We start from the raw sequence: 27,666 nt of genomic DNA, 5'->3' as shown, positions 1-27,666 counted from the left end.
ACAATGCAGAATGGCCTTTCCGACCCCTCAAGCTGCACCTCCCAGCAATCCCCTGATTTAATCATATCCTAATCACAGAACAATTTACAATGACCAATTAAACTACCAACCAGTACATCTTTGGACTCTGGGAGGAAACCCACATGGTCACGGAGAGAATGTACAAAACTCCTTACAGGCAGAGGCGGAAACCACTTTTAACCACTTTAATGCTCATCATCATGTTTGACACCTACCCCCCAAAAATGATTATCAAAAGACTCTCCAATCATCAAATTGCTGGGAACTCAGCAGGTTGAGCAGCATCTATCGAGACAGTTGGCAAGTCCTGATGCAGGGTCACAGATCAAAACCTCAACTATCTCTTTGCCTTCACAGATGGTGCATGATCTACTGAGTTTCTTCACCAGTTTAGTTCTTGCTTCAGATTCTGCGACCTGCACACTCCTGTGTTTTTCAAGTATCTAACCACCTAACCTCGCCCCTCCCCCCACCTCCCAGCAAAATTCCTTTTTCTGGTTCCCTCAAACTACCACTCAGATCCTCTCTCTATATTTGATCTCAACCCCAGCCCCCAAACCCTACTCAGTCCCCAGTTACCCCTGAAGCTGCCATTTAATCTAAATCTGCGATTACAGTTTACCCACATTAATCATACCCCAAAGACATGGATACCACTGTTTGAAAACCCCTGCGCTGGGAATCAGACTTGTGGAGCTATGAGGATGTTATGGCTCTTCCTCAGAGGAAAATTTCAAGGTGTTCAATACATTTGATCCAGTATCACCAATGAAGACTTGAAATAAGTCCAACACCTCAAGAATAATGATACATATCCTTCAACTGTAGCATAAAGGAACTTACTTCCATGTACCCTTATTCTCTATTCCCTTATACCCTTATTCCCCTGCAGTGGAAGTGAACTTAAACTATATTTAATATAGCTAAGTACTTATACTCCAAAGCAAGTGTACCCTAAAATTGGAAGAAACCAATCTATTTGCCATTTGATTTAATGTTTCTTTCCAGTAGAGAAGTGCCAGATCTCTGCTTCCAGTGACCAAATTCAAATTAGGATTTCACCATTACAAGTACACAACCAGTCACTCTGTGGTAGAGTTTATCACACAATTCTGCAGAAAATTGCTCAATAAAGAGAAAAAAAACAAAGGTAGCATGCTCAAGCAACGAATTAATGTGATATTCATAAATTAACTGTGCTCCAATTAAGTATACCAGCACTCACCAATCCAGTGTTAATAATAGAAACTAAGCTAATTATCATTATTTTTTCAATTCTTTATGAATATGTAAATAATACAGTTCAATCCATTTAAATTTAACGGACACAGTAAAGTCAATGGAAAGTTTCTTCAAGATAGGAGAATTACTTAACTAGGAATCAAGCAATATAACACTCATTTGTATTTATGCTGACAATTGTCTCCTACGTCATAGTGAATATATGTCCAGCAAAGAGCCAATTACAGTGGTGGTATATTAGCAATAACTGAATTATCTTGAAAATTAAATTTTAAACTTTATTCTTCCAAACCTATTTGCGATCATCGCCCCTCACTTTACACTCGCTGTTGGGAGCAATAATAAACAGATAGTGAAATAGGGTTGTGGGCTATAAAACCAAATCAGAGCTAGCCCTTCCTAATAATAAAAATTAAAATAGTTAGCAAGCAATATTGGCAAAAACCTAGGAAAGCACTGTGCTCTTTCAAGGGATTGTACATGGCATCCAGTTCAGGTTGTTATACTTAATGAACAGGAAGGGGAAAAAAAGATCATCTTAGACCAGTGGTCCCCAACCACCGGGCCGCAGATCGGTGGTTGGGGGACCACTGTCTTAGACTAATAAATAGGTTGATAAAGATTGGGAACTGATGCTGGCACTCACAGAAGCTTTACTCCTCCAAAGTGTAATTGGAGTTTAACATTTCCCCATCTCTCTCTTCTAGACTTTTTTCCTGTACCTTACTTTTTATGTTTATTTTAATTCTCTACTCTCTTGTGCATTTATATCTCAGTTGAAACTCTCTAATTCATGATTCCTTGTTGGCTGTCTTTCTTGATCCTCTTCTCAGTATCCCTTGTTCTCACGTTTCTTCTGCCTTAGTTTTCTCCTCTTAATTTTCATGCTTTTAATTCCAATCTTTCAGTACTCCCTCTGCCTACTCAACAGATATCTTTCATTAAGAAGCCTAGCAGTCTACTAAGATTTTATATGAATATACTGCTTCTTACGTGGTAGGACATGTGTCCTCGATTGACCCGAGCCAAGCAGTAGGAGACATTAATCTTAAAGGTTTGAAGGAATGTCAAACAGAAAATCAACTTGAGCCACACTTGTACAACTGTTTGCAGAACAATGGAGCGGCTCCGGCAAATAGCTGAAAGGACTCTGTCCTGACAGAAAGATGCTCAGTAAAAGGGAGAAGCACAACTCATAAAAGTACGTAAATTAATTCCACTGCCATGTTGTTTTCTTTCTGAATTGGTGATACGTGGGCAAGATAAAGCAGTGCAGATAGAATAGTCCATCCAGCTATTTCAAAGCACTGTGGGAAAAACATGTTAGCATCATGCTCACAGGTTGAAAATTCCGTTTTTAAAACAAGCTGTTCTTTAACATAACATCAAACTTCAGGAGCTAAGTCACCAGCAACCATGAAGATGTCAGTGATCCTCTGCCTATAACAGATGAATTCTATAAAAAAGATTTGGCTGATCCTGCAAAGAAAAAAGTATGCAATTCTGAAAAGCCCAATTAAGGTCAAAAGAGGAATTATACACATTAACAGCACTGTCCTACAAACAATGATACCCCATTTGAAAAACCTTAATTTTCAATGCTTAAAAGTAAATGTCCTTTACATTACATATATCCTTTTCAAATTTTGGTGTGTCTACTTCAACAAGATGTGAAATCACTCTCGAACAATGAAATATTACTGAACATATCAAATGTGCTTCCGAAAGTAATAAAATCTGAGGTGAGCAACGACATCTGGAGTGTAGACTGGGAAATTACAGATTTGGTCTCTGTGACCTCCCATTTGGCTTCAACTGCATGCAATACTTTCCTAACAGACAACACTTGGTTAAATTGTGAAATTAACTCAAAAAAGCTAATTAACAATGGATTACATTTCAAAGATTATCACAACTGTCCACATAGATAAAGGCACTACTTAGTACTGGACAAAGCCATATAGGCCCAGAATGTGCTGTCAACTGCTCTCAGCCAGGGCAACAGTTAGGATGCTACAAATGGTCTCAGTATCAGGTCACAAATATACGAAGTAAATTATCAAGTAAAATGTCTGTAATGCTCCATACAGTCAAGGAGTTTATTGCACTCACTGTCTGGATTCGCATACATTAAAATGCACATTTGGCAATGCACCAGGAAACTGCCAGCCTTAGTGGAACTGTACCTGCACAAAGTAGGAAGTGGGGAGGAAATAAGGGAATTCATTTTAAAATAAGGTAATCTCCCTTTCAAACTATAAAGTTTCTACGTGAACCAAAACAACAACACAAGTTTCCCCAAACCCACCAAATGATTCTCCACAGGTGGAAAAAAAAAACTAAGGAAGACATCAGGAAGAGACATGATGCTTTCTTTCAAGTAGTGAATAAAGTCCCAGGGAAAATCAACTACAGGCTTCTCTTGTACATCTTGGACAATGCTGATGAACCACATATTGCACTTGTATGTGGCATGTTGAAAAAGAGAATGGCTTAGCAAAGAAGTGACTATGTCTAAGAGAAGCACAGCAGTACAAACTTTACAATTGGACGTTCCTGAACAAAACCTAGCACAAACATGGTCTACAAATGCAAATACACACATGACTTGCGGCCTACAGTTATCTGTAATAACTTTAATAGATGAAAATTGCAGTAAATATGCCTGGCACACTGATCATCATTTACCAGAATTCCTAGCAAAAGTTAAATTGCACTGGGAATTCTAAACTGTGAAATCTAACCAGGGTAACACAAAAGGAACTTTTGGTCTCAACATGAAACAAAGCTTTAGGACACTGTTCTGCTATTCATCTGGAACAGAACAGTACAGTCAGAAGGCCAACTGTTATCTGGGACCTACAGAAAACATCTTAGGCAAATGCAATCTTCAAAAGATTTGATACAGTGGCATAATTTTAATGTCATCAGAAAAAGCTAGAACACATGTACAAAAGAATAAGCTAGTGTCAATTGTTAAGGCAGAATTAAAACCCTAGGATTAAAGTTTAAATCTCACCTTTTCTTTCGGCTTTTTAGTTTTTAACTGAATATTGAAACGAGCAGGGGGTTTCTTCTGCTTGCTCAGCTCTATTGCTGGGGAAACAAAGATTTTATTAAATGACAAGCCAAGATGAACCTTTCAATGAGAACAGGTTCACACTGTGAACCATTTTCCCCACTAAATATGACAAATGCAGTAAAATCCTATTAACTGGCAGAAAGTACTGCTGTTTTTATTTTGACTAAAAATGGCAGGAACTTCATGGAACCTTTAATATAGACATCAGAGAGCTCACCAATTAATAAAATTATAAAAGCACAATATAACAGCTACATGGACCATAAGATCCCAGTCCAGTACCAGTACGTTTAATTACAACATCACTCAGTGCAACATTTAGGGCTCTATGAATGGTCTCAACACTAAAATAAGGCTCCAATTTTAGTGACTCACTCTAGGCATGGGATAGAACATGATCTTTTCAAGTCACAAAGCTTTCCAACTTCGAATACCTTTTGCAACAACCTCGTGGCTGCACATTCACCAGGTGGACTGCAATACTTCAATGAGACAGCCTACATCAAACTGCTCAAAGCCAGTTAGGGTTAGGCAATGCACATGCCCCTCATAAGTGATGTGCATATATACATTTATTTTTCCTAATGGTGGGAGTCCAGCTTAGTTAGGCTGAGCTGCCATGCACTGGCAAGTAAATAAGCCACATAGAAAACTGAAATGCACCCCAAGATTAGAACATTTCAGTAAATTGTCCACCTGCCTGCTGTTTTTGTCAGGAAATAGTATGTTGCTCAGGAATCCCTGGCCAGAAGGGAATGTTATTAAACAACTAAACTATAAAATGCATCATATATTTCAGGTTAACAATCGATGGGCATCTTGTATTTGATTATTAGTCATATTTTCCCAATAGAAAATGCACCAATGAATGGCAGCAAAGTGAAGATGACTAGATTTCAAAGAAAATAGGAGAGATAAGTTAATCAAAGAAATCTTCTTTCTTCTAGTACCAACCTGCAAGGATAACCTTCTCAAACTCCATCCTGCAACAGAGGATATTTACCTTGGCAGAAGACACATAACTAGTGTGAATTAGTTCCATAGTGTGATAAACTTAGCCACGGGACACAAACAAGCAAATCACAATGCTGCTTGCAGGGGTGATAGATCTGAAAGCAATGTCACTCTATCCACTCCCACTCATCCATGCTCTGATCCCCACTTGCAAGTAATCAAGCCTATATCTAACTTGGAATAGGCTATTCAGTGGGAATATAATCACAAAATACGGATGCGGATGAAGTGGAGGGAAGCACCAAATTAGGATGAAAATCTGCACTGTGAAATTTAAGCTGTGCAATGTTGATAAATGTGCTTATTTCAACTGAGTTGGTGTCTTCTTAGAAAAGATGGAGGAGCTTCCTAAGAAATTAATACCAATACTACTGAGCAAGAGATCCCAGCAACAGAATGGCCTTGCCAAGTTCAGATTACCTGATTCAGTTTGCAGTGGCTGTTTTTTCTTTGGGTCATTCAGCACAGACTTAGTTGATTCTTTCTTTAATTGCACGTGACCTGGCTGTAGAGGCATACTGGGTTCAAGTGGCTGTGGAAGTTGTTTGCTGGGTTTCCGCAGAGGTGAAACCAACGTAGCCTGTTGTTGAGCTTCTGAAAGTGGAGAGGAGCTGCTTTCCTCAGACTGCTGCTCACTCTGTTGATGAGGAACTTGGTTTACTTTCTGTATGTGATCTTGTGAAACACCCTGTGGAGAGTTCTTATGGCTGGTGTCGATCTGCTGCTTTTCTGGTGGAGCCTCCTTTTTCTCTTGTAATTTTGTTTTCTTTTCCTTTTTCTTCACTAAGAATCAAAGTTAAAATTTATAAGCCAATTTACAGAACTGACACAATTCTAGTCAATCTCACCCAAATTCCTTTTAACTCTCCTAAAGGAGGTGATCAAAGACGGAATTCTGTTTAACGTGTCTCAGGTGCCACACCTAAACAGCCATTCTTTTTGGTGGGCTCTTGCATTCATTTCTGTACCAACTGTTTGCCAATTCCACAGTTTAATCTACTGGCTCTGGACAATGCTCACCTTTATTAACTGGCTTTGGAGGAGGTACTTTAGAAGGCATCCATTGAAGGTTTTGACATTTCCGCATTCTGCATTAAAAGAAAAGGTATTGAGATATTATGGATATGGTATAAAAGGAAACACTTTGATTTGCAGACACAATTTTATTTCAAATTTGATGGCCTGGCTCAATGGGAGCATCTTCACAGAATTAAGTCAGCAATATTACAAATCAAATGAACTGTCTAAAACAGGGGTTATACTCAAATACACACTGATTCTACATAAAGTACATTTGACAGCCTGAAAGCTCAAAAGGGTTGGTAGTTAAAGGCAGACTCTGCCACTATTCCAGTTTGATTAGTCTCTACAACTCAAGATAAAAAAATTTTGCCCTGAAGAAGCAAGCAAATCTGTGACTTATGGTACCACTGTATGTATACACACTAATAAGAAAAAGGAGTAGGCTTTGGCCACTTGACCTCTCAAGCTTGTTTTGCCATTCAATAAGCAAAAGACTAATCTGGTTACTCACTGTATCCCCAATGTTCAGCCTAGCTCAGAAACCTTACACTTCCTCATTTATCAAAAATAATTCTACTCTGCCTTAAAAGTTGAGACTATTTCCACAACCACTCAAAAAGAAGAGTTCCAAGGCACAAGACCATCTGAGGGAACATACTTCACTGGTCAGCAACCAATGCTTTCTTTTCTGTCAAAATTGAAAATTTAATATTTTCAGATACTGTGTAAACCGTATTTTACAGATCACTCCCATTGACTTAATCTGTCTTTTTGTCACCTCCTATGTCCTTTTTACAACTTATCTTTGTGTCAACAAAGTTAGTGTAATGCACTGTAAGGTTTCACTGTTAATGTAATGGCCTCTCTGTAATGTTTTACTGCTAATCTAATGGTTTCTCTGTAGCAGCAATGTTTGGGTTATGACTAGAGGTAATGGGGACTTTGGAATGTGCACTGGCCAATGAGGGAAGATGTTTTTCTTGTGGACCCAAGCAAAGGTTTTGTGGTCTTTTGTTTGGTGGAAGATGGAGAGAGAAGATGCCAGAGCGAGGAAGTCATAGTCTGCAGGACGGAGTGGACTTGGAATGGGGTCCAGAGTTGATGCCCAAGGTGAAAATCGATGGAGAACTAACAAACGGGAAAACAGTGAGCTCCAAAGTTGCACATTAGACTACAGGCAGTCCGCAAGTTACAAACGTCCGACTTACGAACAACTAGTATTTACGAACAGAGGAAGGAGTATGCCGTCCGCTATTTTAAGTCAGATCACGATGCCGTCCGCCATTTTAAGTCACTGTGTTGAGTGTGTAACTTTGTATTTGGCCTAAATTTTTCTTAGTAAGATTCACCCTGACCCCCCCCCCCCTTTTCCAGTCAACACCGCCCCCACATCCCACTTAATCTGTCTCAGTGTGGGTAGACTTTAGGAGCTCAGGTCAGGACCCGCCACCCGTGGCTGCTGCTGAACCCACAGTGTTTCTGTTCCATTGACGGAAAATGATCATCATTGAAAATAAAGTGGAAATAATAAAGCAATTGGAAAGAGGTGAAACGCCATCGGTCATAGTGTTATGAGTGATGAACAGACCTGATGGAAATGGGGTGCAGAGTTAACCATTCCCCCCCCCCCCCCCGAAAACTATGAACTATTGCTGTTGCTATGCTGCTACTGAGAGAGAGAGATGATGCCCAGGCAAGAACATCTGCTACAGATAAGAGGGAGAGAGAGAGACTGTTGATTTATTGTATTTTGACTCTTCCTGGATTATTTACCTTTCACTACAAGGACTTTACTTTGCTTGATAACATTCCTCAGGAGACAGCAGGAGTGGCCTGATTTGATGGACACGGTCATTCAGAGTTGATGGATAGCTGAGACCCCGTTAGTAGGGATAAAAGACAGGTCTGGAGAGACACCCTTCAGACACACCAGTGGACACTGACTGAGTGTTGGGAACCACAGAAAGGTGGGGGCTTCGGAGACCGAACCAGGAGATCGGTCAATAAAGCTCACCGTGTGACAGCAGGGCCAGTGGGGACTTGTGTGTGTGTCTACTCATGCCAGAGTGACGAGTCCACCACAGAAGAACGGCCCAGCTGAAGGACGGAGGGGTCATAACTGAATGGCCACAACGACACGACAGGTTAAGAAAGCCACAGAAGGTTTGCCTGCTGCAGCTGCCTAATCTCTCGCTCTCTCTCTCCAACGATTACAACATAACAACCATAACTACCTCAGCATGTATGAACTGAACTGAACTTTATACTTTTCTATGACAATTCATTTACCCCTAGACATCGATAGAGCTTGTTTATTATTGCTTATTATTATTCCTACACTTTTAAGTTTATTACTGCTACCTTGTTTTATATGTATGTTTGCATTTTTGATACTGTATTGTGTAGTTTACTAATAAACACCTTTAGTTTTGGTACCACCAGACTCCAACAGACTCTTCTTTCTCTGCTGGTCTGACACCCAGTTACGGGGTACATAACAATAGGAAAAGCGTTAAGCTAATCAGTCAATGATCGGAACAATTTTAAAGGATGAAAGATAAAGTGAGAATAATGGAGCCTGTGAAAGGCCCTGCCCTGATGAAAGCTACAATTATTACTAAGCAACGCACTGATTTAATTATTAAAATACATACGTTTCTTACCGTAAATTCCGGTGTATAAGCCGAGAATATGGACCTAAATTTTGGTCCTAAAATTAGGGGATCAGCTTATACAGAGGGTGCCAACTTTGGAAAAGCGAATACACAGAAGACAGGTTGTATTTATTGGCTGTTTTTGAGTCAAATTAGTTCCACTGTAGACGCATGAATTCTTTGAATGGTTTGTTTAAACTCACATCTAGTGACTGAAGCACGGACATCAAACCACCGGGGATGACTGCAATGTCCGTATTTTCAGCCTTCAATGCTGCTTTTGTCCCACCTGACAAGTGCACTTTGAACATCTCCCAAACAAGTAGCAACTTTTCCTTCCTGACACCTTCGGGACGTCAACGCCACACCTCTTTAACCCACTTCAAGCAACCCACTTTGTCCATCCAGCAGCGTTCTTGAACGTAAACAACACTCCGCAGGAATTTTCTGAGCAATCTTTGTTTTTTGTCTCAACACAAAATCACGTCTATTCATAAATCGGGTGCACCAACTTCACGTAGCTTTGAAATTTTCGCTGACCTCAATGTTAACTCGATTCATTTCTCTGGTAACAATGTATCCAGATGATGGCTGGTGATTCACCAACTCTAAAACTTTTTCTTCCAATTCTTGCCACTGTCATCTTTTCCCGCAGTTTGCACATTTTGTCTTTGGCATTTCCCTCAGTGTGTCCTCTGCCTTTCTCCACTCTCTCTCGTTTACACTAAACTTCTTAGCAGCTGCAGAATTATTCGTTCCTTTAGCAAAATCAACAACCTTCAGCTTGAAGCCAGCATCATATCGCATTTGTTTTAATCTTTTATACATGGTGGGCGCAAATAATACTGAGTACACATACTGATCCCACCACCTCATGTTATGTTTTAACGAGATTACGAAGGGCGCTAAATGGTTTCACAGGGGTTACATTTCAGAGGATTCTTTTCCATTGGAAACCTAATCCAAAATTTCTCTCCTGGATTTATTTATTTAGAATTCGCCTATAACGCTCTACAATGTGTAGGCCTGTTTTCTTAGCAGGTACTAGTTCACAAAATTTCCAGGGTCTGGATCCGGCAGAGCTGACTACCAGCATGTGAGATCTTGTGATCGTTTCCAGTTAAATCAAAAACCTCTACAAAAGGGGTCAGCTTATACAAAGGTAACATGAAAAAGTCACTTTTTTAACTTTGAAAATGGGGGGTTGGCTTATACTCTGGGTCGGCTTATACCCCGGACTATATGGTAAGTGTTTTATATGCATAGAAAGGTAAAATATATACTATATACTAAGACAAACATTTGACTAACTGACGCTAAATAATACAGGATGTACCTGTTCCAACTTACGTACAAATCTGACTTATAGACAGACTCAGGAACGGAACTCATTCGTCACCTGGGGACTGCCTGTATTTCATGAGAATGAGCTCTTTTTCTTTTTTGTTTCTTTACTAACCTATAGTCAAATTACAAATTACCAGCAAGAGGGAGGAGAAGATGGCAGCGCGCGCGGCTCTCCGGTGAATGATATCTGTTATTTGTTAAATAGGGTACCGTGCACAATTCTGATTTGATGGAGACAGACGTGAGGGCACGGAGGAACATCTGGAGAAACGTCTGAAATGTTCGCTTCGCTGCCGCTGCTACTGTGTGGTCCGGAATCTCCGGAGGAGAAGGCCTCCGAGACCTCGGCTTTGCTTGTTTCGGCGGCCGGGACGAGGTCGAAGGCACTCGGGAGGCTGTATCGGAGGGGCTGGTCGAAGGTTCGAAGTTTTCGGACGGACTCGGAGTCTGCTGTGGTCGGGTGCTTCCAATGCATCAGTTGTCGGTGCCTGGAAGTTTATGACAGGGAGAGTTTCTCCCTTTTTGCTGCCTGAGATTGGGGACTATCGGAGTCAATCAGGACTTGAGACTTTTTTTTTTACCATGCCCATGGTCTGCTCTTTATCAAATTATGGCATTGCTTTGCACTGCTGTAACTATATGTTATAATTATGTGGTTTTGTTAGTGTTAGTCATTGGTTTGTCCTGTTTTTTTGTGATATCACTCTGGAGGAATATTGTATCATTTCTTAATGCATGCATGCATTTCTAAATGACAATAAACGAGGGCCAAGTGTCCTCATAATCTAAAAAATATAAAGCTCAATCATTTAATTGCATATTGTGTACTGTTTGTTATTTCAGGGTATTGATTTGTAACAGGGAACACATCACGCAGCATCCACCCAAACAAGATTTCTCAAGTTTGGCCTGGCCAGAGGCTATCGACCCCTAGATTAAGCCGCTAGCCGAACCTGAGGGTTACATTAGCAACTGCACATTTGATGACTTCAAGTCATCTAGATAAATTGCAAATATTTGAAGCCCGAGCACCGATTCCCATAGCACATCATTTGTTACATCTTCCCAATTAGAAATAGCCAACTCTTGCCCCTTCTCTGTTGCCCGTTCATTAACCAACCTTCTATCCACACCAATACGTTGCCACATGCACACAGAATTTTTGTTTTCTGAAAAACTTCAAAACATCTATCAAGTGCCTTTAGGAAATCGAAGTGCAACACATCCATCTTTATCCGTCTTTTATCTACAACATTTCTTCAATGAACTTGAATAAAGTGGCTGAACATGGCTTCCCTTTAACAAAACCATGTTGATTTTACTGAATTATCTTTGCCTTTGCTTTGAGCCCTTCTATAACATTCTAGCTTCTAACATTTTTTCTATGACTGGAGCTAACCTAACTAACATGTGGTGCCGTTGCCTCCCTCTTACTGAAGTGTACCTGCGGTTTTCCTACCTAATAGAACTTTTTCCAATTCTGTGGAACTTTGGAAAACTGAAGCAAGAGCTATCACACTTCTATGATCCAGTACCACTTCCTCATCAATTCGTACTTTTGCTGAGCTCCTCTTGAAATAGTGAATATAGAACATGGTGCAGTATAGCATAGCACCTGGAACAGGCCTTTCAGCCTATTGCATCTGTACTGATTATAATGCAATCCAAACTAATGCTATCTACCACCGCATGGTCTTGCTGGTCTGTCTAAATGTACCTAGCATCTCTGTGTAAAAAGACTTGCCTTGCACATCTTCTTTAAACTTCCCTGCTCTTAACTTAAGCCCATGCCTATAGTATTTGACAAAAAGATTCTTGACTACCTACTCCATCTATGCATCTCATGATTGTACATATACTTCTATTAGGTTGCCCCTTAGCCTCTAACATTCTACAGAAAACAAATAACGTTTGTCCAATGGTTTATAGACAATGGACTCCAATCTAGGCAACCTCATAGCAAACCTTTTCTGCACCTTCTCCAAATGGCTCTACATTCTTCCCATCTTGTGGTAACTAGAAATGCACAAAATAATCTGAATATGACAAACTAATTTTTATGCAGCTTCAACATGACTTGCCAACTTCAAAGTAAATTTATTATCAAAGTACATATATGTTACTATATACTACCTTGAAATTCATTTTCTTCCAGGCATTTACAGTAAAAGAATTTCACAAAAATCTGCATATAAACAAAGACTGACAAAAATACTCGTTAATTATATCTTCTTGACATTAAGTCCTCAGCTTTGCTTTCTAACAATTTATTTAATTCCTTATTAATTTTAGACATTTTCTACTTTTATTCAAATTTTCTCCAATCAGCTGGCAAGAAGGCAGGTGTGCACGGTTGAGTGGGATCCGGGAACAGCCATGATGGAATGGCAGAGCAGACTCGATGGGCTGAATGGCCTAATTCTGTCCCCATGTCTTATGAGCTTATGGACCTGCCATCCATCTTTGTGCAATTTATTTTTACTTTTAAGTTTAGTATTTCCTTTAACATTAGTTAACCACAGATGGTTGTTCCTCAATGTAACTATTCTTTCCAGTTGCATAGCATCTACTCTGTGTATGTTGAAAGATCCACTTAAATATCTGCCTCTGATTCTTAATTGATCTATCCTTTATCCTAATTTGCCAGTTCAATTTAGCCAGCTCGGCTTTCATACCCTCATAAATGCCCTTACTTGAACACTCAAAGTAAAATTCAATCATATTAAGATCATTGTTATCAAAGGGCACCTTCACTATGAAGTCATTAATTAGTCCTGCCACCGTTTACAACACCATATCTAATAGAACCTGCTCTTGAGTTGGCTCAACGAAACCATCCAAAAAAAACTTTTTAAAATATATTTTTGTGCTATCATCCCTTTTTTTCCCCCTAACTTCACTATCATTGAGAATGGAACCGTGGATACCAGCATCTATTCCATTAGTTATACACATAGTCAAGATGAAGTTGGCATGCCATTCAGCAAAAATACACTACAGTAAAATCTAACACCAAGCCAAGTCAAGCGATCTATGTAAAAATTTTCATCCAAGTTCAATAAATTCGGATCAAAGGAAAGCTCCATAATTGACTTTATCCAAACCTAACCAGTGTTGGAATATAAAATTTAGCTCTCAATTAGTCATCCTGAACAAGATTGGCGAAGCCCAATAAACAGGGATTAAAATCTGGAAATCTGCTTCCACACAAAGAATTTTTAGCAATAGATTTTAAAATTTCTCAACCAATATCTTCAGCATATAAATTGGAGATTGATTATTATACTGAGATCAACATGCTTGTTAAAACTGGGCACTAAACATTTCATGGTTCTATTTGAAGAATCTTCAATTTTCTACCACAAATACCTCTCAACTGATACCATATAACTGATCATTTGTTTCCTTTACTGTCTGAGAACACAAATTGGATACAACATGGTTTTGCTTATGCAGCATGGCTCTACACTTCAAGTCAACTTTGAACCACAAAATATTTCTCAGGTAAGTCTTACCATTTCAGTAAAACATATTTAATCTACTCTAATTTTCAAATTGTCAGATATGAAACTTTACTCACTTGCAGCATTGCTTTTTCACATTTCGACCACCGAATTTGGGCTTATCCAAGCAATTTGTACACTGGCCACAGTCATCTGGAACTTGGCAGCCTGGACACTGCCCACACCTACGTGACCTCCTCCCTTTTCGAACAATAGGCTCCTGCGGAACTTTGTGCTTGGCCACTGGTTTAATCACTGGTGTTGGTGGTTCAGCATCTTCTGACCCAGCTACTGATGATTTATCTGCAAGACAGAAATGGTTTCATATTGACTGTTTCCTTAGGCACAAGTGGTTAAAATCTCATTGAATGAATTTCTGTCTTTCAACAGTGTATTTCAAAGAAACATATCATTAGAGATCCTGTTACTCTGATTCATTCCCTGGGAATATTTTAATTTCCACAGGGAAACAAACATCTAAAAATACACCATGAAAATATATTGTGTTTATAATAAAAGTATTATCAGGTGAACAAATTAATAAATACAGGCAACCTGCCATATTGCAAGGAGGTTGCATTCCTGGAAAAAAGTCCATAATGTGATTTTCCACAATACAAAACGTCATCTAAGCAAGTGTCAAGAATAAGAGTTGAAAACAAATAATATTTTGTGCACAAATTTTATAAGAACAATTTTTTCTATGCCCCAGATTTTCTGGTGATTTGTTGATTCCTAGAGACGAATTTTGTTTGCCTTTATGCATTAACAAGGGGAAGTTACATGCACAAATCATTATGTTCACCACCTTAAATACCAAGTTACAGATGTCAGAATTTTTACATCAACAACAAAAAAAACTTTATTACTTTTAACTCATTGGAACTTTATTTTTAAAATTTATATCTAACTCACTAGTTCTAATATATGACTCAGATATGTACAAATAGTCAAACAAAGGCAAAATATATACCTTTTGATGCCAGCAGCTAAATATTTAGGAATTCAAGCATACCTGTCTCTGTTCTGCGATACTTTTTTAAATTTGTTGGCCTGATGTTATTTAGATTGTGAACTAATAACCTCCCCTCCCCCCATATTCAATATACTAGAACTACAGAAAACTGAACTCCCAGTGGGATAGAACTCCGAAACATTGATGGACAAAAAGTTAAGAGCACTCATCATGTTGGCTATCCCAATATGTGACATTTCCCTATACAATCTGCACACTTACAAACTCAATCTTCATATAGAAGTAACATTCTAAATGAAGGTGGGACTGTACATGACAGCATCCAATTTTAGCTGCTGGTCCTGAAGCAAGCAGGAAAAATATAACACTTTAATTTCCCTTAAAAACCTTCAGTTACTTTCCCTAAATATCTACCCAGTTCCCATATGAATATTTTTTTTACTATTTCTGCTTCATCTTTGCCACTTAATCACATTAACTATTCAACATTCTCACTACCCTCTCAAATAAAATGTTCTCTGATTCAAATTTCTCTGGATCCAATGACAATACCAATGAAATCAAAATCTTCCATTGTCCTCGTGCATTATCACACATTTAAATAATATTGTGCTTTACAAAGTATCCCAAATTGAGCAGTATCCCTCTCATTTTGTTCATATTGAATACTACAGAAGTCATTATATGTTAAATTGCTTGGAAACAATGAGCTGACTGAAACTTTGCTCAAGCGCTGCCTTGTTGGGGGGGGGGGGGAGAAATAGGATCTAAATTGTTTTAAGGTGAGGTTGGTGGCAGGAAACTCAGAGGATAATTAATGTGTGATAGTGAAATGTGGGAATGTACCTGATAAGAATACTAAGATCCAGCACTGACCCTATGGGCCAAATAGCCACCTCTTATGTCATGAGGAATACAAAAAAAAGAGGAACTAAAAATCTTTCACTTAAAAAAAACAAATTAACAGGACTAAATGCTGACAAGTCACCTGGTCTAAATGGCCCACTTCCTCAGATCTTAAAGGAATTGGAAAAGTTGGCAAGTGGAGTTCAATCCAGAGAATCCAGAGGCAGGTAAAGTTATACACTTTGGAAAGTTACACTTGGATGACAGGATTCTTAGCAGAGTGGAGGAACAGCGTGATCTTGGGGCCTATATCCAAATATCCTACAAAGTTGTCAGGCAAGTTGGTAGGGTGGTTAATAAAGTGTGTTAGCCTTCAATAATCCAGTACTGAGTTCAAGAGCCGCAAGATAATGTTGCAGCGCTATAAAACAATGGTTAGACCACATTTGGAATACTGCGTTCATTTGTAGTTGCCTCATTATAGGAAGGATAGGAAGTTTTAGAAAGGGTGCGGAGAAGACTTACCAGGATGCTGCCTAGATTGGAGAGCATGCCTTATGAAGACAGGTTAAGCAAGCTAGGGCTTTTCTCTTTGAAGCGTAGGAGGATGCGAGCTGACTTGATAGATAGAAGTGTACAAGATGATAAGAGGCATAGATTGAGTGGACAGCCAGAGAATATTTCCGAAGGTGAAAATAGCTAATATGAAGGTACATAATTTTAAGGTGACTGGAAGAAAGTATAGGGGGAATGGGGAATGTCAGCGGCTACGGGAAAATGCTGGAATCCATTGAGAAAAAGAAACAGCTGATCATATAAAAAATTATAAGACAATCCAGCTGTGTCAACAAAGTTATACAAACATTTGGCAAGTTTGCTAGAGTCCTTTGAAGCTGCGAGAAATAGGGCATGTTAAAGCAGTAGCAGGGCGGGTAAATACAGTGTGTTTTGATTTCCAGAAGACACTTCTAAAGGTGCCAAGTAGAAAATAACTGCAGAACACAAGCTACATCTGGTACTACACACAGTTTTGGTTGCTAGTTTAAGAAAGCATGTACAGTGCAGAGAAGGGTCACTTGGCTGATTCCTGGAATCAAAAGCTGCCATGCAAAGACAGGTTGTGCAGACTGAACCCAAACTTTATGGAGTTTAAAAATTTAAACTCAATGAAAATCTTCCTGAATCACATTAGATTTTAAGGAGAACTAACAGGATGCTTCCCCTAGTGGGCACATCTAAAACAACTTTTCAAAGAGGCTGCAAATTTTAAAAAAATAATGAAGAGAAACTTCTCTCATAGGATTATTACTGCGAAATTCTCTATACAAGTGGAGATGGAGTCATTGGATATGTTCAAGGAAGATAATGACAAACATTTAAAATACAAAGGAGCCAACAACAATCGAGAGAGGTAAGGGAAAAAAAGTGGTGCTGAGTCCAAGATTTAAATCAGCCATGGTCTTACTGTTGGAACAGGCTTGGACAAGACATTGGTCTGCTTTCAACCTGCTTTTTAATGCTCTGTGCCTGTTGATGTGCTAAACAGTCACCTGATAACGGTGGAAAGTTTGAAAATATTTGCCAAAGTTGATCAGAAAAGGATATTCATTCTACAGGCAATGACACAGTGAGAAACTGCCTGTGAAAAAACCAAGGAACCAAACTCCTGCGTCAGTAAAAGAAAACAAACAAGCCATCAGATTAGCAGATCATTTCTGGAACACACTTCCAGACAGACTGTAAAGTGGGTTTACTTTGACTTGAGTGAGACTTTGAATAAAGCATAAATGACTGCATCCTCTACCTTCTTAAAGTGAGGTATAATCACTGGGACCAAAAAGTGGCAGGGGGTCGATACATGAAATCAAAATCACAGAACACCCCCGCCTTGCAGCAACAGAAAATTGCTCATTAATCAATTTTGTCAAGCAATAATTAAAAAACATCCTTGAATGGAGTCAGAAAGAAAAAAACTTTAAAATTCAAGTGCTCAAATCAAGCAAGGACTATTTGTATTTCATAATGCAGATAGATACTTAAAGCTATAATCCTTACACTGTCTTTTGAAATAACATCACTCAAATATATATGAAATTAAAAAACTCAAGATGGACTCATCATCATTAGTCAACTGAAAAAAAAATCACCATACAAAATATTAATGCAATGATAATGCATCACAAAAGAACAGACTATGCCTTTGGTTTAACCAGGTTATAACAGCCAATTATTTTTGCTATCACAAAGATCACACCTCATCCACAGAAATGACCTGGCACTTCTGCGTATTTTTACTTAATGGAAAAAAAAGAATACACTTACGGCTAATTGCTTTTAGATTGACATATTATAATAGACTGATATCATGTTGAGCAAGTCCAGGCTTGTTGGCATTATAGTTTTCCATTGTAAGGAATTCAAGTCACCAAAGGAAATAAAGACTCTACATACTAGCCTACTCTGAGAGACAAGACAATTCTTTACTTATAGAGTTTTTTTAGTAGTTACTCATTTACACTAGCACAATCCTCTTTTTACAGAGTGACCTATCTGAACTTCCCTTAACAAGTGAAAGCTCAAAGCAGGAATAATTTAACACAATTTACATTTTCTGTCTGGAGTGATTTAGCCAAAATGTTTATCTGTAATGTTTAAGCAATTACAATATAAAACACATAGCCAAAGAACTTCATTCTCGGTCAAATCCACTAAACATAAAACAGAGCAGTAGTCAGGTACTGTTCTCAATTTCAGAAAGTTGATTATACTGAACATTTTTTGTTCTAATTTGTACTCTATGATTGGGATAACAGTTGAATTGGAACAGCCCATGCAAATTCTCCCAGACCAGGTACAGTCGTCCCTCCTTATCCGCGAGGGATTGGTTCCGGGACCCCTCGCGAATACCAAAAAACGCGGATGCTCAAGACCCTTCTGCAACCTCTCTCAATCCGGTGGACCTTAGGACCCAGCGGAACCCCAGACCTTATTTAACCTGTCTCAGTGTAGTGGACATTAAGACCCGGCAGTGCAGCTCTTAATCCACAGTGTTTCTGTTCACAAAAATAATCACGATCGAAAATAAAGTGGAAATAATAAAGCGATCAGAAAGAACTGAAATGCCATCAGTCATTGGAAAAGCGTTAAGCTACGTCGGTCAACAATCGGAACAATTTTAAAGGATAAAGTCAGGAAGGCCCTGCCCCGATGAAAGCTACAATTATTACTAAGCAACACAGTGGTTTAATTATTGGGTTTTAGGGTTTTGGGTTTTTGATCCTCCTGGCACTGAAACATATGTTCTTAAGCGTTTTATATGCATAGAAAGGTAAAATATATACTATATGCTACGACAAATGTTTGACTAACTAACGCTAAATAATACCGGATGTACCTGTTCCAACTTACATTAGTAAGAGAACTTCCGATTTTTTTCGATCCCAATCCACAATAACCCACGCACAACCTCCCGTATACTTCAAATCATCTCCAGGTTACTTATAATACCTAATATAATGTAAATGCTATGTAAAATAGTTGTTATACTGCATTGTTTAGGGAATAATGACAAGGAAAAAAAGTGTGAACATCCTCGAACGACAAGAGCTAGAAGAGCACTTCCAGGTTTTCTCAATTCACGGTTGGTTGAACTTGAAGATGCAGAACTCGCGGATAAGGAGGGCCGACTGTACTGCATAATTAAACACAAATCACTGTTCCCTTCACTCTTTGAATTCTGCTAAATCACTTTCAAGATTCAAGATAGTTTCATGTCATTTCCTGTACACAAGTGTAAAGAACAAAATAACTGTTACTCCAGACCTGATGCGGTGCAAAAAAAAAAACAGAATAATAAAAACACACAATAAATAGGTGATACAAAGTTCAAAGTACATGTCACCATATAACAACCCTGAGATCCATTTCCTTGCAGGCATACTCAACAGATCCATAATAGAACAATAGTCATAACGGAATCAATGAAACCGACTATGAAAGTTAGCTCCTTTGGTTCCGGAGCCTGATGATTGAGGGGTAATAACTGTTCCTGAACCTGGTGGTGTGGTACCTGAGGCTCTTATACTTCCTTCCTGATGGCAGCAGTGAGAAGAGAGCTTGGCCTGGGTGGTGGGGGTCCCTGAAGATGGATGCTACTTTCCTGCATCAACTATTTCTGTAGATGTGCTCAATGGTGGTGGTGGGGGGGGGGGGGGGGGAGGTAACCTGTGATAGACTGGGCCATATGCACTACTTTTTGTAGGATTTTCCATTCAATGGTACTAGTATTTCTATACTAGGCTGTGATGTTTCCAGTCACTATACTCTCCACTGCACATCTATAAGAAGTTTGTCAAACTTTTAGATGTCATGCCAAATCTTGGCAAACTCCTAAATAAGTAGAAGCGCTGCAGTAATTACACTGGTATGCTGGACCCAGGATGGGTCCTCCAAAATATAACACCAAGGAATTTAAAGTTGCTGATCCTCTCCACCTCTTACAGTCTGCTGATGACTGGCTCATGAACCTCTGGTTTCCATCTCCTGAAGTCAATAATCAGCTCCTTGGTCTTGCCCTCTTATATGCTTTGTCACTTTTGATTCAACCTAAAAATAATGGTACCATCAGCAAACTTGAATGTGGCATTGGAGCTGTGCCTCGCGAGTAGAGCAGGGAGCTAAGTACATAGCCTTGTGGGTGCACCTGTGCTGATGGAGATCATGGAGGAGATATTCCCAATCCAAACAGACTGGGGTCTGCAAATGAGGATATCAAGGATCTAATTGCACAAGGAGTATTGAGGCCAAGGCCTTTAACCTTATTGATTAGTTTTGAGGGGATGATGGTTGTCAATAAAGAACATCCCGTTATATGCATCTTTGCTATCCAGATGTTCCAGGGTTGAGTGAAAAGCCAACAAGATAGCATCTGCTGTGGACCTGTTGTTCCGGTAGGCAAATTGGAGCAGATCCAAGTCACTTCCCAAGCAGGAGTTGATATGTTTCATCACCAACCTTGCAAAACAATTCATCACTATGGATACAAGTGCTACTGGACGATAGTCATTGAGGCAGGTTACATTCTTCTTAGGCACATGTACAATTGAAGCCTGCTTGAAGCAGGTGGGTACCTCAGACTGCTGAAGCTAGAGGTTAAGATCTCAGTGAACTCTCCAGCAGTTGATTAGCATAGGTCTTCAGTACATGGCTAGTTAATCCGTCTGGGGCCAAATACTTTCTGTGGGCTCACCCTTCTGAATGCTGCTCACACGTCAGCCCCAGAGACTGAAATCACAGGATCATTGGGGGCAGTGGGAGTCCACGATGGTTCCCTCGTGCTTTGACAATTAAAGCAAGCATAGAAGGCATTGAGCTCATCTGGAAGCAAAGCCCTATTGTCACCTATGTTGCTAGATTTAACTTCATAAGAAGACTTTATACATAGATTGTGAAGTTAGGCTGTACAACAGGTGACTGATAGAAAATAATAAAGTAGTGGTGGAGTTAGCAGGTGGAGGGGCTGATCCGTCGTACTGCTTGGGGAAAGTAAGTGTTTTTGAGTCTAGTGGTAAGTAGCCCCCTCCCTGATGGGAGTGGGACAAAGAGTCCATGAGCAGGGTGAGTGGGACCTTTCATATTGTTGGTCTTTTTCCAGCACCTTTCTGTATACATATCATTGATGCTGGGTAGGCTGGTGCCAGAGGTGCGTTGGACAGTTTTGATTATCTGTTGTAGAGCCTTCCTGTCCACCACAGTGCAGTTTCCGTACCGCGCAGTGACGTAGCTTGTCAAGATGCTCTTTACTGCACATCTGTAGAGTCATGTGAATATGGACGTATAAATCAAGCTCTCTTCAGCCTTCTCAGAAAGTAAAGGCATTGTTGAGCTTTCTTGACTGTGTAGGATGTGTTCTGAGACCATGACAGGTTGTGTGTGATGTGCACTCCCAGGAGTTTGAAAAGGCTTGCAGATTCCACTGCTCTGCCACCGACATAAAGGGGGAGTGTGAGTGATGCGAGTTTTCCTGAAGTTGACAGTCATCTCCTTTGTCTTGCTGACATTAAGGGAGAGGTCATTTGCCTGGCATCAGGCCTTGAGCTCTTCTATCTATTAAACCATCTCATCATTGTTCGGTCATCAGTGAACTTGATGTGAGTGCTCTGGTGTTTAGCCATGCAGTCATGTGTGAGCAGAGTGTATAGTAATTGGCTCAGCACACAGCCCTAGGGGGCACTGCATTGAGTATGATGGTGAAGGAGGAGCAGTTGTGCATCCTGACTGAGGTTAAGAGAAAATATCAATACACTAAACTGTTTACATTTGCCACAAAACTTGGAATAAGGATAAAATGCAGACAGACATAGTTTCAAAGTTGTATTTGAAACAATACATCCAGCTGAGGCATATGTCCAATCATCCCAATGGTAAATTAGCTCATTTTCAAACCCAGTTTAGCAGTGCTCAATTAAAACAACACTAGGGTTGGAGTATAAATAGGTGTTTATAATTGAGGCCTTATCCAAAGCAATGCTGTGGAGAAAGCAGACTCACAGCATTTCTTAACTACAGTACATGAAGGGAACGCTCAACCGGGCTTACAAAACATTCCAAGAGCTTGGTAAAATCAGTTTAAATATTTAAGAGTCCAGCATCTCAAATATTTGAATTGTAAACTACTGGAAGACAACTGCATCCAGACATGTACATAAGCTTCCAGGAATAGCTATCAAATTTCAGTCAGACCTTGTGAACACTTCCACCTGGCTGAAACAGTAACTACAAAACTATTCCCAGCTCACAAATAAACTATAGTTTTTAACCAAATTGCGGGCACTAACTTCTGCATGCTTCCGCATTCTCATTCACTACTGTCAAATTTTTGGAGCAAATACTGCATGCCCTCCACTCTACAGTGGAGTGATAAATCTTAAAAACAGTCCAAGTTCAAATATATCTATCATTCAACAAATTAAGCACTGGCTACCATTCACAACTAACACAATGTGATTCAGTAAAGCTATCATAACATTATGGAGATAAATTATAAAGGAAGAAGAACAACTGCTTTTCCAAGCAAGTAAAACTATGGCTTTATATAAAAGTACATTAAATAATTAAACTAATACAAACTTTAAGTGACTTCCTGAAAATGACAATCACAATGTTGGCATTTTTCTACAATTAATTTGTGTACTATTTGAACAGTTATATATTTTCTGAAGTGCCTATCTTCATTGGTTTAAACTAAACCATGCCCTGGAAATAGCACTTCAACACCAGTTGAATAGCATCACAGACAATTAATGTATAGCCTAAATTCAGTGAATATTTCACAGAACAAAATATGTGCAAATGGCTTTCTCCAGATAATGTCACTTGTTTAGATTATCTGGATGAATCAGAATCAGGTTTATTATCACTGGCACGTGACGTGAAATTTGTTAACTTAGCAGCAGCAGTTCAATGCAATATATAATATAGAAGAGAAAAAAATAATAAAACTAATAATAAAGTACAAATACAGTGTACGTATATTGAATAGATTAAAAACATACAAAAAACAGAAATACTATTTTTTTTTGCAAAAGTGAGGTAGTGTCCAAAGGATCAATGTCCATTTAGGAATCGGATGGCAGAGGGGAAGAAACTGTTCCTGAATCACTTAGTGTGTGCCTTCAGGCTTCTGTATCTCCTACCTGATGGTAACAGTGAGAAAAGGGCATGCCCTGGGTGCTGGAGGTCCTTAATAATGGATGCTGCCTTTCTGAGACACCGCTCCTTGAAAATGTCCTGGGTACTTTGTAGGCTAGTACCCAAGATGGAGCCAACTGAATTTACAACCCTCTGTAGCTTCTTTCGGTCCTGTGCGGTAGCCCCCTCATACCAGACAGTGATGCAGCCTGTCAGAATGCTCTCCACGGTACATCTAAAGAAGTTGTTGAGTATATTTGTTGACATGCCACATCGCTTCGAACTTTTAATGAAGCATAGCTGCTGTCTTGCCTTCTTTATAACTACATCGATATGTTGGGACCAGGTGAGATCCTCAGAGATCTTGACACCCAGGAACTTGAAAATGCTCACTCTCTCCACTTCTGATCCCTCTATGAGGATTGGTATGTGTTCCTTTGCCTTACCCTTCCTGAAGTCCACGATCAGCTCTTTTGTCTTACCGACGTTGAGTGCCAGGTTGTTGCTGAGGCATCACTCCACTAGTTGGCATATCTCACTCCTGTACACCCTCTTGTCACCACCTGAGATTCTACCAACAATGGTTGTATCAACAACAAATTTATAGGTGGCATTTGAGCTATGCCTAGCCACACAGTCATGGGTATATATAGAGTAGAATAGTGGGCTAAGCACACACTCCTAGGATGTGGCAGTGTTGATCGTCAGCGAGGAGGATATGTTATCACCAATCCGCAGAGATGGTGGTCTTCCGGTTAGGAAGTGAACGATGCAATTGCAGAGGGAGGTAGCAGCCCAGGTTCTGCAACTTCTCAATCAGGATTGTGAGAATGATGGTATTAAATGCTGAGCTATAGTCGATGAACAGAATCCTGACGTAGGTGTTTGTTGTCCAGGTGGTCTAAAGCTGTGTGCAGAGCCATTGAGATTGCGTCTGCCGTTGACCTATTGTGACGATAGGCAAATTGTGATGGGTCCGGGTCCTTGCTGAGGCAGGAGTTCAGTCTCATCATGACCAACCTCTCAAAGCATTTCATCACTGTCGATGTGAGTGCTACCGGGCGATAGTCATTAAGGCAGCTCACATTATTACTCTTAGACACTGGTATAATTGTTGCCTTTTTGAAGCAAATGGGAACTTCTGCCCGTAGCAGTGAGAGATTGAAAATGTCTTTAAGTACTCCCGCTAGTTGGTTGGCACAGGTCTTCAGAGCCTTATCAAGTACTCCATCTGGGCATTCCGCCTTGCGAGGATTTACCCTCTTTAAAGACAGTCTCACATTGGCCTCTGAGACAGGTCACAGGGTCATCAGGTGCAGCAGGGATCTTCGCAGCTGTAGTTATATTCTCCCTTTCAAAGCAGGTATAGAAGGCGTTGAATTCATCTGGTAGTGAAGCATCGCTGCCATTCATGCTATTAGGTTTCACTTTGTAGGAAGTAATGTCTTGCAGACCCTGTCAGAGTTGCCGTACATCCAATGTCACCTCCAACCTCATTCAAAATTGTCTCTTCACCCTTGAAATAGCTCTCCGCAAATCATACCTGGTTTTCTGGTACAGGCCTGGGTCGCCAGACTTGAATGCCACAGACCTAGCTTTCAGAAGACAACGTACCTCCTGGTTCATCCACAGCTTTTGGTTTGGGAATGTACAGTAAGTCTTTGTGGGCACACACTCATCAACACAGGTTTTAATGAAGTCCGTAACAACTGCAGCATACTCATCCAGGTTCGAAGATCAATCCCTGAATACAGTCCAGTCCACCGATTCAAAGCAGTCCTGTAGGCGCTCCTGTGCTTCCCTTGTCCATACCTTCTTGGTCCTCACTGCTGATGCTGCAGTCTTCAGTCTCTGCCTATACTCAGGGAGTAGAAGTACAGCCAAGTGATCAGACTTCCCGAAGTGAGGGCGTGGAATAGCACGGTAGGCATTCTTGATGGTGGTGTAACAATGGTCCAGTGTGCTGTTTTTTCTGGTATTGCAAGTGATCTTTTGATCATAATTGCTTTGTGATTTTTTTCAGACTGGCCTGGTCAAAATCCCCCAAAACGAGGGTGGGTGCGCTGTTCTGTACATGTTGATCCCATTGCTCAGATCACCTAAAGCCTGCTTGACATTGGCCTGAGGTGGAATATAAACTGCTACCAAAATTACCCCAGAGAACTCCCGTGACAGGTAAAAAGGACAGCACTTTACTGCTAGATATTGCACAATACTGCAGAATTGGGACAGCACTGATATATTTGTGCACCAAGAAGAGTTGATCATGAGACATACCGTACTACTCCACCTCTGCTTTTGAGAGACTCTACAGATCTATCGTGACGGTATATAGTAAACCCGTCGATCTGAATCCCTACAACCAGTATGGAAGGGGTTAACCAGGAATCTGTGAAACAATCGACACACGTGGTCCTAATGTCCCTCTGATTCAGGACCCTAGCTCTGAGATCATCGATTTCATTCACCAGAGACTGCACGTTTAATTACATTATTTTAATTGTTTTATAATTCTGGTTAGGCAAGTGTAACTTGGAGCAAAAATTGAACTCCAATTCAATTTTGATCAAAACTTTATTAATAGTTTGAAATAATCCCTAATGCTCCTCAAACTGAAATTCCAGATTAAAATAACTCCTCAAACTTTCATATGTCAATATTTTAAGACATGTTTTAGAAACCAGAGTAGCATAATTCAATGAATATTCAGAACCAGAAGTTTTTAAAATTGCACTTGAGAAACAGACAAACTGAGGTCCAATTTTGTATAGGCTTACCATCATTTCCCATTGAAGATAGTATCTTTTCTCGCTCCTCCCAAGGCAAGGCACTCAGGGTAGGCATGTCATCAGGAAACACGGCCCTTTTCCGACCAAGTGCTACAGCAGCCCGTCTACAAACATGTTTTATTCGAGGGCCTGGTATTGATGTTTCTGAAGAATCACTTTCTTGACCCTGATATATTCAACAAAACATTAGGAAAGGTAATTCATCAAATACTGAAAAAAAAAAGAGATTTCTGGTTCATTTTCATTATGTATGCAAACCTTGGTGATATCAATAATCTATGATACACACAAAATTAATCTCATATTTGTCAAAGAAAATTCGAAAAATAGTCTCAGAACATAATTGATAAATAATAAGTCAGAGTGACAACATTTATTCATAATCACTAGCACTGTCAGAATTTTTTTTTTAATATTCACTCTCAGGGTGTGAGTGTCACTGCTAGAGTCAACATGTATTAAACCGGAACTGATTAGAAAACCGAAGGTAAAAGAACCCTGAGGGAAAAGTGATCATAAAATGATCAAATTCACCCTAAAATTGCAGAAGCAGCAGCTAAAATCAGATGCATCAGTACTACAGTGGAGTAAAGGAAATTACAGAAGCAAAAGAGAGGAGTTGGCCAGAATTGATTGGAAAAGAGCACTGGCAGGGATGACAGTAGAGCAGCAATGGCTGGAATTTCTGGAAGCAATTGGCAAAGCACAGGATAAAGAGGAAGAGGAATAATTATTCTAAAGGCAATATGACATAACTGTGGCTAACAAGAGAAGTCAAAGCCAAAGAGAGGGCATACAAATGAGCAAAATTTAGTGGGAAGTTAGAGGATGGGAAGCTTTTAAATACCAGTAGAAGGCAACTAAAAAAGTCATTAAGGTACAGATGGAATATGAAAGCTAGCCAGTCAATAATATTGAAGAGGATACCAAAAGTCTCTTCAGACACATAAAATGTAAAAGAGAGGCAAGAGTAGATACTGGACCATTGGAGAATGATGCTGGAGAGGTAGTAATAGGGGACAAGGAAATGGTGGATGAACTGAATAAGTATTTTGCATCAGTCTTCACTGTGGAAGACACCAGCAGTATGGTGGAAGTTCCAGGTGTCAGAGGTCATGAAATGCTTGAAGTTACCATAACTAGAGTGAAGGCCCTTGGGAAATTAAAGGACTGAAGGTAGGTAAGTCACCTGGACCAGATGGTGTACTCCCCAGAGTTCTGAAAGAGGTGGCTGTAGAGACTGTGGCGGCATCAGTAACGATTTTTCAAGAATCACTACATTCTGGAATGGTTCCAGAAGACTGGAAAATTATAAACGTCACCCCACTCTTCAAGAAGGGAGAGGCAGTAGAAAGCAAATATAGATCAGTTATGAGGGGTGATTGATAAATTCGTGCCCTAAGGTAGAAGGCGTCAATTTTAGAAAACCCAGCACTTTCATTTTTCAACATAGTCCCCTCCTACATGTACACACTTAGTC

The 27,666-nt window shown here is 39.8% G+C and overlaps 1 protein-coding gene across 2 annotated transcripts in view; it reads right to left on the bottom strand.

The window, feature by feature from the left end:
• The window catches only part of kmt2a (lysine (K)-specific methyltransferase 2A), a 161,553-nt gene that overhangs the window by 87,846 nt on the left and 46,041 nt on the right, over positions 1–27,666 (bottom strand). For both annotated transcript variants that reach the window (XM_073029965.1, XM_073029966.1), the window contains exons 4-8: positions 26,175–26,352; positions 13,964–14,189; positions 6,380–6,447; positions 5,780–6,142; positions 4,283–4,359 (exon numbers count right to left, since the gene is read on the bottom strand). In XM_073029965.1, coding sequence (XP_072886066.1) covers positions 4,283–4,359; positions 5,780–6,142; positions 6,380–6,447; positions 13,964–14,189; positions 26,175–26,352 — 912 coding nt within the window. The remainder of the gene's footprint in view (positions 1–4,282; positions 4,360–5,779; positions 6,143–6,379; positions 6,448–13,963; positions 14,190–26,174; positions 26,353–27,666) is intronic.

Source organism: Hemitrygon akajei, chromosome 26, assembly GCF_048418815.1.
Source record: "Hemitrygon akajei chromosome 26, sHemAka1.3, whole genome shotgun sequence".
In the NCBI taxonomy this organism is placed as follows: domain Eukaryota; kingdom Metazoa; phylum Chordata; class Chondrichthyes; order Myliobatiformes; family Dasyatidae; genus Hemitrygon; species Hemitrygon akajei.
This window is presented reverse-complemented; position numbering and strand designations above follow the sequence as displayed.